This window comes from Papaver somniferum, chromosome 1 (assembly GCF_003573695.1).
Source record: "Papaver somniferum cultivar HN1 chromosome 1, ASM357369v1, whole genome shotgun sequence".
Taxonomy (NCBI): Eukaryota; Viridiplantae; Streptophyta; class Magnoliopsida; order Ranunculales; family Papaveraceae; genus Papaver; species Papaver somniferum.
The window spans coordinates 134625674-134639127 of NC_039358.1; the positions used below are offsets into that span (position 1 = coordinate 134625674).

A 13454-nucleotide genomic window follows, 5' to 3' on the forward strand; every position below is an offset into this window, starting at 1 on the left:
TCTAATATCTGTTGATGCTATTTTATATCTACAAAATTATGTTACTATAATTTTATGTTTATCTTATCGTATTACTAACTAGATCTATTTTTAGTTTAATTGACAAAAAGATTCTTTTAAACCCAAACATTTTAGGTTTTGTTGATCGGCAAACCTATGATTTCATGGATACGTAAGATTTCATCAAGATTTGAAAACTCAAGAAAAGTAATTTAGGGTTTGCAAACATTTTATTTATCTAAATCGAAATATTTCTGGATAATTTAAATTAGCAAGGATTTAGGTTATTTTTTGTAAAAACATCAGAAACAAAATCAATGGGAGAAATATTGTGTACGCTACTATTCACATTTTTTCTATTTTTGTTTCTTTCTTAATGTGTTTGGAAAAGTAAAGAGATGAACAGTTACATGGCCTTAATGAATAAGAGAGATAAAGAGTGGATTGTGGAGAGATAAAACTAAGTGAGAGAAAATTTACTGTTGACTTTTTATATTCTAAGGATAACAATGGAATTCTAATGTTTATCACAATGAGAAAGCATATATTCTTTTCCCGATACAGTTTCCCGAATTCAATACAAATTTTGACTAATTAATCACCGGTTAACTTGTATACGGATATACAAGTTAACAAAGAGATTAAACCTAACAAAGATCATTGTGAAGGGAAATGCTTCAAATGTAGCAGCTAAGACCTTTCGGGATGTTAAGTTTGTTTCTGTTCTTAAATGTGTCAATGTTTTAGCGCATGAACTTTGTCGACTTGCAATGCGCGGCTCTGTAATGATTTGGTGGGAGTATATTTCTCCACCTTTGTGTATCTCTTCAAACCTCAATTTAATGAGGTAGTCTTTGAGCCCTTTATCCTTCAAAAAGAAAAAAAAAAAGTATACAAGTTAACAGGACCGACAAACAAAAAGGACCCAAAAATTCACGGTCTTTCAGGGTGCTATGAATGTAGAGAGGAACATCAATTTCCTTCCTCGAGTCCCTAGTACATAAGAACATGAGCGGCAAACGGTTTAAATGGCGAGTTTGAACTTCACTTCCTTTTTAATCACTACATATCCCCGTTTCAGAAACTCTAGAAATTTCAGTCTTCACATCCTTTGATCACTACATCTACCCGTTTCAGAAACTCTAGAAATTTCAGTTTCTTTCTTTTCTAAACCAATGGCGTTATCCCCGTTTCAGAAACCCTAGAAATTTCAGTTTCTTCTTTTCTAAATCAATGGCGTGGTCTTGTTCTAAATGCACTTTTCTAAACCCTCCGTCTCAAAAACCAACATGCCAGATTTGTCTCTACTCATCATCATCATCAGTTTCATCCTCTTCTCCCTCTCCTTTTTCTTCTTCTTCTCCAACAGCGACTCTGAAATGGTCTTGCAAAGCCTGTACCTTTTTAAACCCAATCGGTCAACATAACTGTGAAATTTGTGGAACAAGATCCTCTGCGTCGTTACTATCTGATTTTGAAGATTTAGATCCTATTAATTCAGATGAAATATTGGATTCTTCAATTGGTTCTGTTTTCTTGCCCTTGAAAGCTTGTCAAAATAAGAGGAAAGTTGAACAAATATCTACTGAAGAATCAACTGATTGTTTTCTCGATGTGGGCGAGTCTTGCTCTTCGAAATCATCCAGAAAGGAAGGAACTTTCTCGGGTTAGTCTTGATTTCTTTAGTTGTTATTGTTGGTGTATTTTAGGGTTTTATATTTGAACTCAATCAATGATATGATAGGAAACAGTCAGCGTGGAGACCAAATTACTGGCCTCAGTCCCCTGGCCAAATGGGATGTTCCCAGTTGGGCATCCTTGAAATAGTTTAATCTTGAATTGATGTACATGTGCAGGTACTATGGAGGAGAAGAAGGAAATTGAGTTGCAAACATTGAAGGTCTTGAGTTACAATGTATGGTTTAATGAGGACTTAGAACTGCATAAGAGAATGAAAGCATTGGGGGATCTCATTCAACTGCATACTCCTGATGTCATATGCTTACAAGAGGTGACACCAACAATTTATCAGATTTTCCAACAATCTAGCTGGGGGAAAGTTTATTGTTGCTCAGTTTCATATGAAATGGTGAACAAACCTTATTTCTGTATGCAGGTATGATTTGATTCACCCACTTTAACTATTGGTGGTGCAATTTATGAATGGATGAATCACTTACTTGTCACACTTCAATAAATTTTGGCAGTTGAGTAAATTACCCGTAAAATCCTTTAGTTGCAAACCCTTCAGCAACTCTATAATGGGGAGAGAGCTTTGTTCGACTGAGATTGAAGTTGGAGGTGGAGGTGGAGGGAGCAAGCAATTGGTTATTGCTACTAGCCATCTTGAAAGCCCCTGCCCTGCCCCCCCAACATGGAATCAGATGTTCAGCAAAGAACGTGTTGCTCAAGCAAAGGAAGCCATACTGATTCTTAAGGGTTCGCCGAATGTCATACTTGGTGGTGATATGAACTGGGATGACAAGTTGGATGGTCAGTTTCCATTACCCGATGGTTGGGTCGATGCCTGGAGTGAGCTAAAGCCTGGAGATAATGGATTTACGTATGGTACCAAATCGAATCAGATGCTATCAGGCAATCGGACTCTGCAGAAGCGATTAGACCGATTCATGTGCTTTTTGCAGGATTTCAAAATATGTGGGATCGAGTTGATCGGTAGGGAAGAATTACCAGGCCTTTCATATTGTAAGGAGAAGAAAGTTAAGGGTAAGCTGCAGAAGTTGATGCTCCCTGTTTTGCCTAGTGATCATTATGGATTGCTCCTTACAATCTGCAACAAGTGATGAAAGAGTCTTCCATCATGAGGGGTAACTCTTCTTTTTGGCTTGTTTTCTGGATGACACATTCAACGAGAAATTCTCAGAAGGAAGTTTGTTACATGTAATCAATCTCACGAGAGATCCCCTGACCTGATTATGGCTTCAACCTCTTGTTCAAGTTTCTTGTCATCAATCTCATATTCAATGTGTTTTTGTCTTTCCATCGCTTCATAACGTTGCTTTTCCAAGTGAATCAGAAGTAATCCTATCAGAACAGAAGCTGTACTCGCCAGAAAAATGTAATTTCCTACTAATAGGTTGAAAATCCTTTCCACTATCGAATAACAATCTAGTACAATCAAGGAGAAAAGTTAAACAATTCTTACCACTTAGTTTGTTGTGACTTAGCATCAGTTCCTTCGATAGTTCAAGATTCTCACAACTAACCCCTATTGTTTGCTGGTTATGGTTGTTGCAGAACCCCAACGACTTACCAAAACCAATTTCAGCGAAAGAACCCCCCATACAGATTGAATGACTCAAATGAGGAATGGGGTTTTCCTCCCGTGCGTTAAACGATATTGGATTGTCTTGTTCCTCAAAGAAAAAGGGAGGAATAAACTCAAAATCAAGAGAATTGTCATCTGTTACTTCTGATGGAAGTGAAGTGACTTGGGTTAAATCAGCCACTGTCTCTGAAGTAATTGAATCTAGTGTTGATTCCTGGTGGACAATCTCGTCAATAATCTCAGCTTTTTCAACTACTTTTTCTTCAGATGGCTGAAGCTGAGTTGATGTAGTAAATTTGTTGAATTATTCCTACTCTTTCACTATGTTGGAAATAAGAAGCTCCGTTTGTGGATGGGGAAAAACGACTTGCTGGTTTTTTAGGAAAGTGAAGAATCGAGCGTGTGGACTAGACTCCTCAACCGAGCAAACTGTTGAACCTCACACAGATACACTGCAAAAGGGAGTGCTTAGATTCGAGAGATCAATCTGTAGGACTCCGGCCTAAACCAAGTCAATGCCCTTCCAGAGTCAATTCGGTCACAAAGAGGGAGATGGGTTGATCTGTAGGAGGAAGCTGAGAATTGTGTGAGATCGATGATGATCAAGGATTGTGGATGTGTTGAAGGTTTCTGCAAATTGATGAACTGCTGAAGTTGAGTTCTGTGAATAAGTTCTAATCGAGTTGTTGACGAATGATGATCATCGGTTGTCCTCGATTAGGACTTATTTATATCGCAAGAATGACGAACACCATGATCCCTGTAAGTGTGACGGTTTCTTGAGTGAAAGAGTGGGAAAGTGGAAGATCGTGGTGAAACCAGTTCCAGGTCGTGCGGAGACTTGGTTAACCGTCCACCCACTACTTTGCTAACTCCTTCAACCGTTGCACGACTTACTCACATTCTCATCGTAGATGAATCCACGTGCCGTAGGACGCCAGACCAAAACCCTAATTGATATCCCCCATGTGACGTGATTGATGTCTCACGAATCGTGGAGTGTGCATGACAGACGTGTATTTCATTAGTCACGTTGACTGATTAGACAATGAGTCTAGGTTTTGTTGAATTGAGCATGAATGGCGAATTGCTCAGTAGAACATTCGAGTAACTGAGGCTCGACGAATTACTGGATATCGATCAATATTCGAGCAATTGAGCAAGTATTGCGAATTGCTGAATATTGAAGTTGGGCGATTGAGCAAGTATTGCTCAATTCGACAAATTACTGAATATTGATAGTTGGATCAATATTCGAGCAATTGAGCAAGTATTGCTCAATTCGACGAATTACTGATAAATTACTGAATATTGATAGTTGGATCAATATTCGAGCAATTGAGCAAGTATTACTCAATTCGACGAATTACTTATTTATTGGTGACGTGACCCAATAAAATATTAATTAATTAAAATATTGGTAGATTATCGAATATTATATAATTAATCCGTGTGTTGTTTGCTGGATAAACATAAATTTATTTAGTGTTTGAACTTGCTCAGAATGATGATTTGTTAAGCGTTTGTTTGAAACCTTAATTTTTGATCAATTGCTCATTAATTGACGAATTGCTGAAAATAGGTCATGAGCGAAGGAGGGACCGACCACATGGGACTACGGACGTCCATGTGATGCCCAATTGCTCGAGTGAGCATACACCAGGGTCCTGAGTTGACTGGTTGGTGAAGGAATGACGATTAAATGCCGGTTTCATCATTTATTGAAATAGTGCTCCATTGAGCATTAGGTGGTAAAACCTAATTATGAAAAGTGAGGGACCGACCAAGAGGGTGTGAAACCGGCCCTTGATGGTCGTGGGACAAATGATGGGCGTTTGCACAAATTCTGAGTTGGTTGTGAAGAGTTTGGACTCAATTTGAGCAATTGTGCAAATTAGGTCAAAATTAGGAAAACGTGTGGGACCGGCTTGTTGCAAGCCTTAGAGCCGACCTTGGTCAGTCAAGGGAGCATGCCCGTGTATCAGTCCTGAGAGTTTCAGTATTTTTTCGATGTGCGTTTGAGCAATATCTTGGATTTTCAAAAGAGTTCGGTCTTTAACTGAAATTCTCGATTTTGCTCGAATGAGCAAGTATGCCCGTTTGATCAATATTTCGTGAATATTAAAATAATAATATTTTAATATATTTTTGTGAGTAGTCTAGTCGTTCATGTGACCATGTCGACTTTTGGTTTTTCATGGTTTGAGCAATATTTGAGAAAACATGGAGAAACCATGATTTTTGCTGAAACCAGGAAGTTTCACAAGATGAGAAAAATAACAATTTATGAAAGATCAGAGATTGCAAGGTGTGGGACCATCCACGGCTAGGGCATGGACGACCTTCTAAGTTGCCTGGTCCCACAACACCTTTCCCTATTTTATATTATTATTTTTCATGAAGCCACGAAAATATGAAGAAACCATGAAAATATGGAGAAACCATGAGTTTTGCTCAAACAAGGAAAGTTGTTAGAATGGAGGAGTCTTCATGAGTTCATGAAAATAACAAAATAAGGAAAAATAATGGAGGAAGCATGGGACCGGCCATGGCTAAGGCACGGCCGGCCGGCTGGTGGGCCCGGCCCATGGGCGCTTCTCCATTATTTTAATGTTATTATTTTCTCTCTCCTATTTTATGCAGGATTCCTCATTTGTCCATATTTTCGCATGCTCGTTCGTGCATCATTGTCGAGTTCACTTGCACCATTTTATGGGGCTTACTCAGTGGCAGTCCAGATGCCCGATTGTTGAGTATTTATTACTAATTTATGAAATTCAGTGGAGAATGATTCATGAAACTGAGTAATAAAAGTGAGTAGTTGTTTATTATCAATCCATAGGATCAACCTGGATTCGACCATGAATTCAGAATAATAAAACGAGCATTTCCATTCCATGGGATCGTGGATTCGACCAAAAAATCGGAGTAATAAGATTATTACCATTCCATGAGATCAGCCGTGGATTCGATCATGAAATCGGAGTAATGAGATAAAATAGATTATCTTCTAGGAATTCAGTGGTGAATGTCACGGTAGAATTAATCTATCACAAGGGATATTATCCAGTTAAAGCGTCATACCCGTTCTGAAAGGTGCATAGTCAGAAAACAACGAGTGTTGCCGAAGTCCTGAAGGCGTTATTACTCTCAATCTTACGGAGAACTGCCTGGATCTATACACGGTCTCTCCACACAGTCAGGGAACAGTGAGTGTCACCGACGTCCTGAAGGTGTTATTGCTCTCAATCTTACGGAGAACCGCCCAATCGTTCTTCTATGTAGAGGGGGGTCTCTCTCATGTAGTCAGGGAACAGTAAGTATCACCGACGTCCTGAAGGCGTTAATGCTCTCAGTCTTACGGAGAACCGCCCAATTATGTTATTCTACATAGAGGGCATGATGAAATGCGAGGTATCGAACACTCAGCTAGTGGAGGCCTTTCGAAAACAAATTCACCATGGATCGTAAAATATGAATCATCACACGCCTGAAAGCCGTGTCAGAAACATGCAGTATCATGATTTTACGATTTTGTCCTTTGTTGAAAATCCACAATCTACATTAAGTCCCTTGCTTAGAGAGGGACAGTCATGTTCCGCAGTATGCATTAAATGGTGATTTTTAATCTACGAGATCCGCGGTTGAACTCAGTCGTACAAAGGTATTTTCAGAATCCTCGATTTTCTCCAATGGTGTCATGTACGAGCAAATGTTCGGATGAGGACCCTGATAGTGTGATAAAGTGTGATTTCGTGAGCATGGAGAGATGAAGCATCGCTTATTTGGCCGGTCAAAAGTCTAGTTTTGGTTGATTTAGGATTTATGGACCCAAGCCCAAAAAAGGAAACCCATGTTTTATTATGTTTTGGAAATAAAATTTGATATAAAAGGGAAGAAACCCTAATAATTTTTTTATTCTTGACCGACCAGGCTTCTTCATTTCTTCACTGCCTTCACGTGAGTATCAACAGGAGGGGAATATTTCCGCCGGATTCAGCCGTCGCTGTCCGTCACCGACTGCCGTCCGATCAAGTTCCGGCCGGCGCCGACAGGTAAGTCTGAACTTCCCTTTTTTTTAACTGTGTGTTTGGTGTTTTTCATGAGTTATTCATAACACAAAAATTTCATGCAAGTATGTATACATAGGTTTTATGAAATTTGTTGCTTTTGAGAATACGTATGCACGTTTGTTCAATAGTTTAAGAAACGAGCAAAAATCCCTAACGTGAAAGAGATACATATATTATTGAGTAGACATGGTCTAGCTGCAGTAGAGAAAATTTTGTTTATGAGGTTTCATGAAAACCCAAATTTATTTTCAAAGCATGAACTTTCACAAATACTTTTAGGAATGTAGGTTCATTCGTAATAGAAGCAATAGATAATGATCTTTAGAGTTAAAGGAATTTTGAAAAGACCTGTAGTTCATGATAAAGTTTATTTATGAACTTTCAAAACTTTATTTAGAATATGTGGACTTTTGCAAAAATAGAAGAGACCTTCATTTTATAGAAAAATGCTCGTTTGAGCAAAATAGTTTTTTTTAAACAAAACTCACGTAAATTTTTTTTTTACGTGCGTGAGTTTCAATATTTCGATAAAAAATCAAATGGAAATTTTTGATTAATTATTAAGGATAAACAATTGTGTCATATGATTTTATGATATGTGTTTGTGACATAAAATCATGGAACCCTCATATAAAGTGTTTATATGAATTGTTCATAGTTTCATGAAAAGTCAGTGTTGACTCTTGAATGATAAGTTTTTGCTCACTTTTGCAGGTTTGAAGGAGTAAGAAAGTTTTCAGAGTTTTACGTTGTTATCACTAAGTTCGTGAAACTGAAAATAGGTAAGAGTTGAGGATTACCATTTTTGTAGACACTGATGTGAGCATCATAATTATCCGGTTGTTTTAATTCCATTGTGTTGACGAAATTCATGCGTGGGTGTCACAACAACTTTGCAAAATGACTCGATCTCATGGTAACGCTTCTGAAGATGATGTTTCTAGAGAGGACACTTCCAGAGAGGATGTTTCTACAGACGCGTCTTCCAGAGATGATGATTCTTCCAGAAATGATGATTCTGAGACTTCTCAGGAGAAAGAGGAAACTCCCAAAACTAAGAACATTCCAAATGCTGAGGACAAATTCTTTGTGTATCTGTATAGGCCCGAAAAACGTCCCTTAGGTTCCTCGTTTCGGCTGCTTATAAATCCCAGGAGCACTACTCAAAACAAGTTGGTATGTCCTCCAGCAATAACTCGTTTCTGTTTACAAGGGAAACACTATTTGGCTTCACATGTGGAACTCAAACTTTCTCGGAAGCCTCTGACACATTTCTCTGGATGGGCAAGACACATGCTGGGTCATAGCCGTGTAAGAACCTTGCTGGATCGTGCACAGGTGACACGAGCTATTCAATCTACTGGGGATTTAATCATTAATCATGATATACCAGGTATCGTGGCCTTACTTGCTCGTTGGTGCATTCCTACTCATACTTTCATATGCAGATGGGGAGAATTCACCGTTAATTACCTTAGAAGATGTAGTTGCTCTGTTGCATCTACCAGTCACTGGCAATTTTCCTGAAGAGCTCTCAGCAGAAGCGAATGTGATATCTGGCGCATTGGAAGCTAAAATGCACAAATTCAACGAATCTCCCAAAATTTTCTATGCTCAATGGTTGAGATACTGGTGGCCGAGAGATGGAGTTCCTGAAGAACCTGTTGATAGTACTTTGACCATTGTTGTTTTCTTATGCTTGTGGCTCTCCAGAGACGTTCTTGAAGACAGTGGACATTTGTTGAAGCCATTTGTGATTCTTTTCGCCATAAAGATGGCTAAAGGTAAGAAGCTTCCCATTGGTAGTCTATTTTTGGGTTCACTATTTGCCAATTTAGACTCCTTAGTTATAGACTCCAGCGTCTGCAACGACTTCATGAAAGTCGAAACATATGCTAACACTATGTTCCTCCAAGCCTTGATGTGGGAGCATCTTGAGGGTTATGCTCCAATTACTCGTAGCGTCTTGCAATGACCCTATGTTGATACTCGTCATGCTTTCCTCGAGAAGAATAATGCCAGGATTATGCGTTGGTCTACAAAGCAGCCACAATACAAGATATGCCTCACTGGCATTTTGGATATTGAATCCGAGTTCAACTTTCACCCCTGGGTGTCGGTCCCTCCTCTTTTCTCGCAATTAATCACTTCCAGTACTGCTGAAGAAAATGTCATGTTGAGAACCGGTGCTGACTTGAATGATGGAGAGATATATTTTTTATTGAGTTCCACTCCTGGCCACCTAGTATCAGTAATGCATGGAGAATTCCAGGTAGAAGAATATAACATCGATAGGCAACTCGACAAATGGGCGTCGACCAGTGTGTTCCGGGACATCGAATGAATAAACCATCAGTTGAGTATCTTAAGGCTCACTTAGATTGCACACGTGTAGAGGGGAATGATTATTTATTTCCATGATTTGACCGAAATACCTTCGTAACTCCGGGTTACATAGACTTCCGGCGTCAACAACTTGAGCGTTTGTATGCATTTGTGATGGATTCTAAGTATCTGGCACGAGAGTTTCCCTCCCCCGACTTGATTTTTGATCGACCACGATTGAAGTACCTTTCCCGTGGTGGAAAGAGGAAAACATCCCCATAATGTTCAGAGGTAAGTACTTCCATTATGATTTCGACGAAAGCATGATAATCGTATCTTAATCATTTTATTGACTTTGTGATAGGATGGTCGTGATGTGAGACCTCGAATCCATGTAGACTTCTTAGACCTTCAAGAAAGTCCCCAGGGCGGAGAAGGCAGGAGCAGGACATCTTATAGGATGATACAGAACAATGTGCAGTCCCCAGCCGCTTCTTTGGTGAGTTATTAGCACTTCCCTTATCGTTGCGATTTTCTTGTCCATGTAATTAGGATCCCAAAAGAATATTATTAATTTGTTTCATAATTTTTCCCCATCGGCCATTTACAATCTTCACCTTATTTCTAAACGAACAATCCAGGAATCCAACACTGATGATGAAGTGGATGTAAGTATCCCTTGTATAAGTGATTATGGATTTTCCTTGATTGAAGTAATGACGATTGTTGTTGATGCATCCAGGAGGAGATGGTTCTAGAAAGCCAACATGGTAATGTTATTCATTCGTCTTCGACTGGTGGCGAGAAAGAGAATCCTCAAGAATTGCGACTGAATGGAGATAACGGCGCTCCCAATGTTAATGCCGATCCTGTTAACCTTTCGAATAACTTGGAGACTCCTCAAGTAAGTATTCACTTTATATTATCTTTATAGAAGTGTATGATTGCTGATTTGGGGTTGAATAAGTGAGAATCCATACGAATGAATGAAGAAACTTTAGTAAAATACGTCACCAGAAAATTCAGAACTCAGCCTTTCAGCAAAAACGCCATAAAATCTTCATACGATGTAAGATTTTCGCGATCTTCCCATGTATCCTTATGCCCACGAAATTTCCAAGCTTTCTTGAAGAAGCTTTTAGAGTTTTGAGCATGTTTAGGGGCCGAAATCAACGAAACAGTAAACTTCCAGGAGACTTTCAGGAATTTTTTAGCTGACATGTAGTCCAATGTTTTGGCTAGAAATCCTTACTCTTTTATCCGATTAATATGAAATTTTAATATGCTGTAGAAAACATCCATACGAAGAGAGAGGTATATGACTCAACCTTAGATTCCTTACCAATTTCTCTCAGTTTGTCATCTCATACAAGAAAGTATAAAATCTCTTCAGTCGGACTTACTGAAAAATGTGTTTCATGACTTCCACACCATTTGCTCATGTCTTGTATGCATAATAAAGAACTTAGATAGTATTACTTCAATTACATGCTGGACTTTATGATTTTCTTTGGTCCTTATGCTTGAATCCTTCTAATCTCATGTAATCTTCGTATTAGGCGCCGGATATTGAAGTTGAGGATAACAGAACCAATGTTGATGATTCGAGCAATATGGTGAACCAAAGAAGTGGCTCACCATCTCTGCACCTCCGGGTTATGAGAATATCTCTGCCGAAGCCGTGAAGGAAACCGAGACTCCAGTTGCTGTTGAGACCGAGCCAAGAACAGAAGAGACTGTCCCAGAAGAAGATGTTGCAATGACAATAGAGGATGCTCCAGTAGTTGATAATCGTATAGTAATACACGAATATCCCAATGCAGGGATTATTTGTGAGCCTCCGTTTGGTGCTTCACTCCCGTATCATGTATTTGTTGGTGGATTCAGCGTTCCCACTGGGTATGCCAGCATGTATGATAAGTTGTGGAAGATGTATGACCGTATCTTCGTTACAAGAGATCCTGAACGTAGCTACTTGTTTACAATGCAATTAGGAAACATATTTCGCGTCATAGATGATATTCGTACCAGGCCCAGAAATACCGTCACTCGAGATGTACTCTTTAATTGGGAGTACAACTTGGAGAATTCTGAGAGACTTGGCTTTAACTTGAAGTGGCTTCGTCAGAAGATCAACACCATCAAGGATGCAGTAATGAAGAATATACCTTTTACCAGTGATGTTGTGGTAGAGAAAATGGCCAAGATTGCTGAATTGACTCAAAAGCTGGAGTTGGAGAAGGCGTCTTTGCAAGTCTTGGAGAATGCTGAGAAGCAGCAATCGTACTTTGATGGCTTTCTTTAGTTTTCTTTCCATAATCTCTTGAACTTTGAACTTCTGAGAGATGTGAGATTTTATTTTGGTTTTGAATTTCTTGATTGGTTTTGAATTTATGAGTGACTGAGGATTTTCTTCTGGATTTTGGATTTGATAGAGATTCTTCTTAAACAAAAGAACTTTCGATAAATTGCTGAATTCAAATACTCGATGCAAGTATTGCACACGTTTTGGAGGAATTAAAAATATAGGTAAAAGAAAATCCTAAGATGCAAACGCCAGATGCGTTGAGCGTTTGTCTTGGACATAAAACATCCAATGTTGAATGCTTCATGCGTCAAAAATCCTGAGCCAATTCTCATGAATCATTGGTACACTTGTATTGCCCTTGATGTTAGCTAATTTGTAGTATCCTCCAGCTACTGACTTAGCAATCATAAAAGGTCCTTCCCAGTTAGAACTCTTTGTGGAATGCAAATTGCGTCTGGTTGCCTTAAGAACCAAATCTCCTTCATGAAACTTGTTAGGTTTGGTTGTTCGTGCCCTGAACATCCTCTATTGGTTCTGAATTCCTTGTACAGTAGGATTCCATGTTGGTGGAACTTTCCAATTCCGCGGCACATGTGGACACTCAGGCAAGGGAGACTATGATGAGTATTGCTTGTGGAACTGAGACCTGTCTTCAGCGATAAACCTTTCAATGGGGTGCTCAGTTTGGAAAGACTCCAACCATTTAGTGTAATACTGCTGAGGCGAGATTAACCATTCATAACGTTTGGTACTATCTAGGTTCTGAGCGGAACTGAGCCCCCGGATTAGGGTTATCATATTTGAAAGTTGGTAAAACGTATGCATCAGGGGAAATAAGACTTGCCTGAGTATGGAACCTTCTGAAAAATTCATGTGCGCTTTCCTCAGGTTTTTGTGTGAGTTCCATTAAGGCTTCGACTTTTCCCAGATGTTCGAGCGGTTGATCATCCTCCGAGTCAGAGCTTTCTTCAACAGAGAAATATGCAACTTGAGAATGATGTAACCGTAAGCATCCCTGGAGATTCCTTCATGGCCTCTGACTGGGATAGGAGCATGAGTTGCTTCTTGTCGAGTGATGCCAGCAGCTCTGAGGGTTTTCAAGGGGATGATGTTAACAGCAGTGCCAACGTCGACCAACGCTCGCTTGAATTCATTGCCTTTGAGATGGACTGTAGTGAGAAGTCCCCAGTCATACATCTCTTTATCTGTTGCTGGAAGTTCATGGAGCGTCTCCTGAATTGTTAGTCGTTTCCCTGACACAATGTGGTTCAGTGCAGCAAACATGTCGTCTCTTTGGTGCTTTGACAAGTACAACAACTCGCAGGCATGCTCAATTAAGGATTGAACTGCTTCCTCGACCGGTTGCTCGGAGAGTGCAAACGTTCTGATCGCGAGAGGATTTCTGTGCACTCCTTCAGTCCCCAGTTCCCCTGAGTCGGACTTTTCTTTGAATATGCGC

General features: G+C 39.5%; 1 protein-coding gene across 1 annotated transcript; it reads left to right on the forward strand.

The window, feature by feature from the left end:
- The first annotated feature begins 1028 nt into the window (after nucleotides 1-1028).
- On the forward strand, nucleotides 1029-3069 carry LOC113332889 (tyrosyl-DNA phosphodiesterase 2-like). The gene is made up of 3 exons (XM_026579392.1): nucleotides 1029-1666; nucleotides 1857-2116; nucleotides 2208-3069. The coding sequence occupies exons 1-3, from the start codon at nucleotides 1234-1236 to the stop codon at nucleotides 2802-2804; spliced, it is 1290 nt and encodes a 429-aa protein (XP_026435177.1). The 5' UTR covers nucleotides 1029-1233; the 3' UTR covers nucleotides 2805-3069.
- The last annotated feature ends 10385 nt before the right edge of the window (nucleotides 3070-13454 follow it).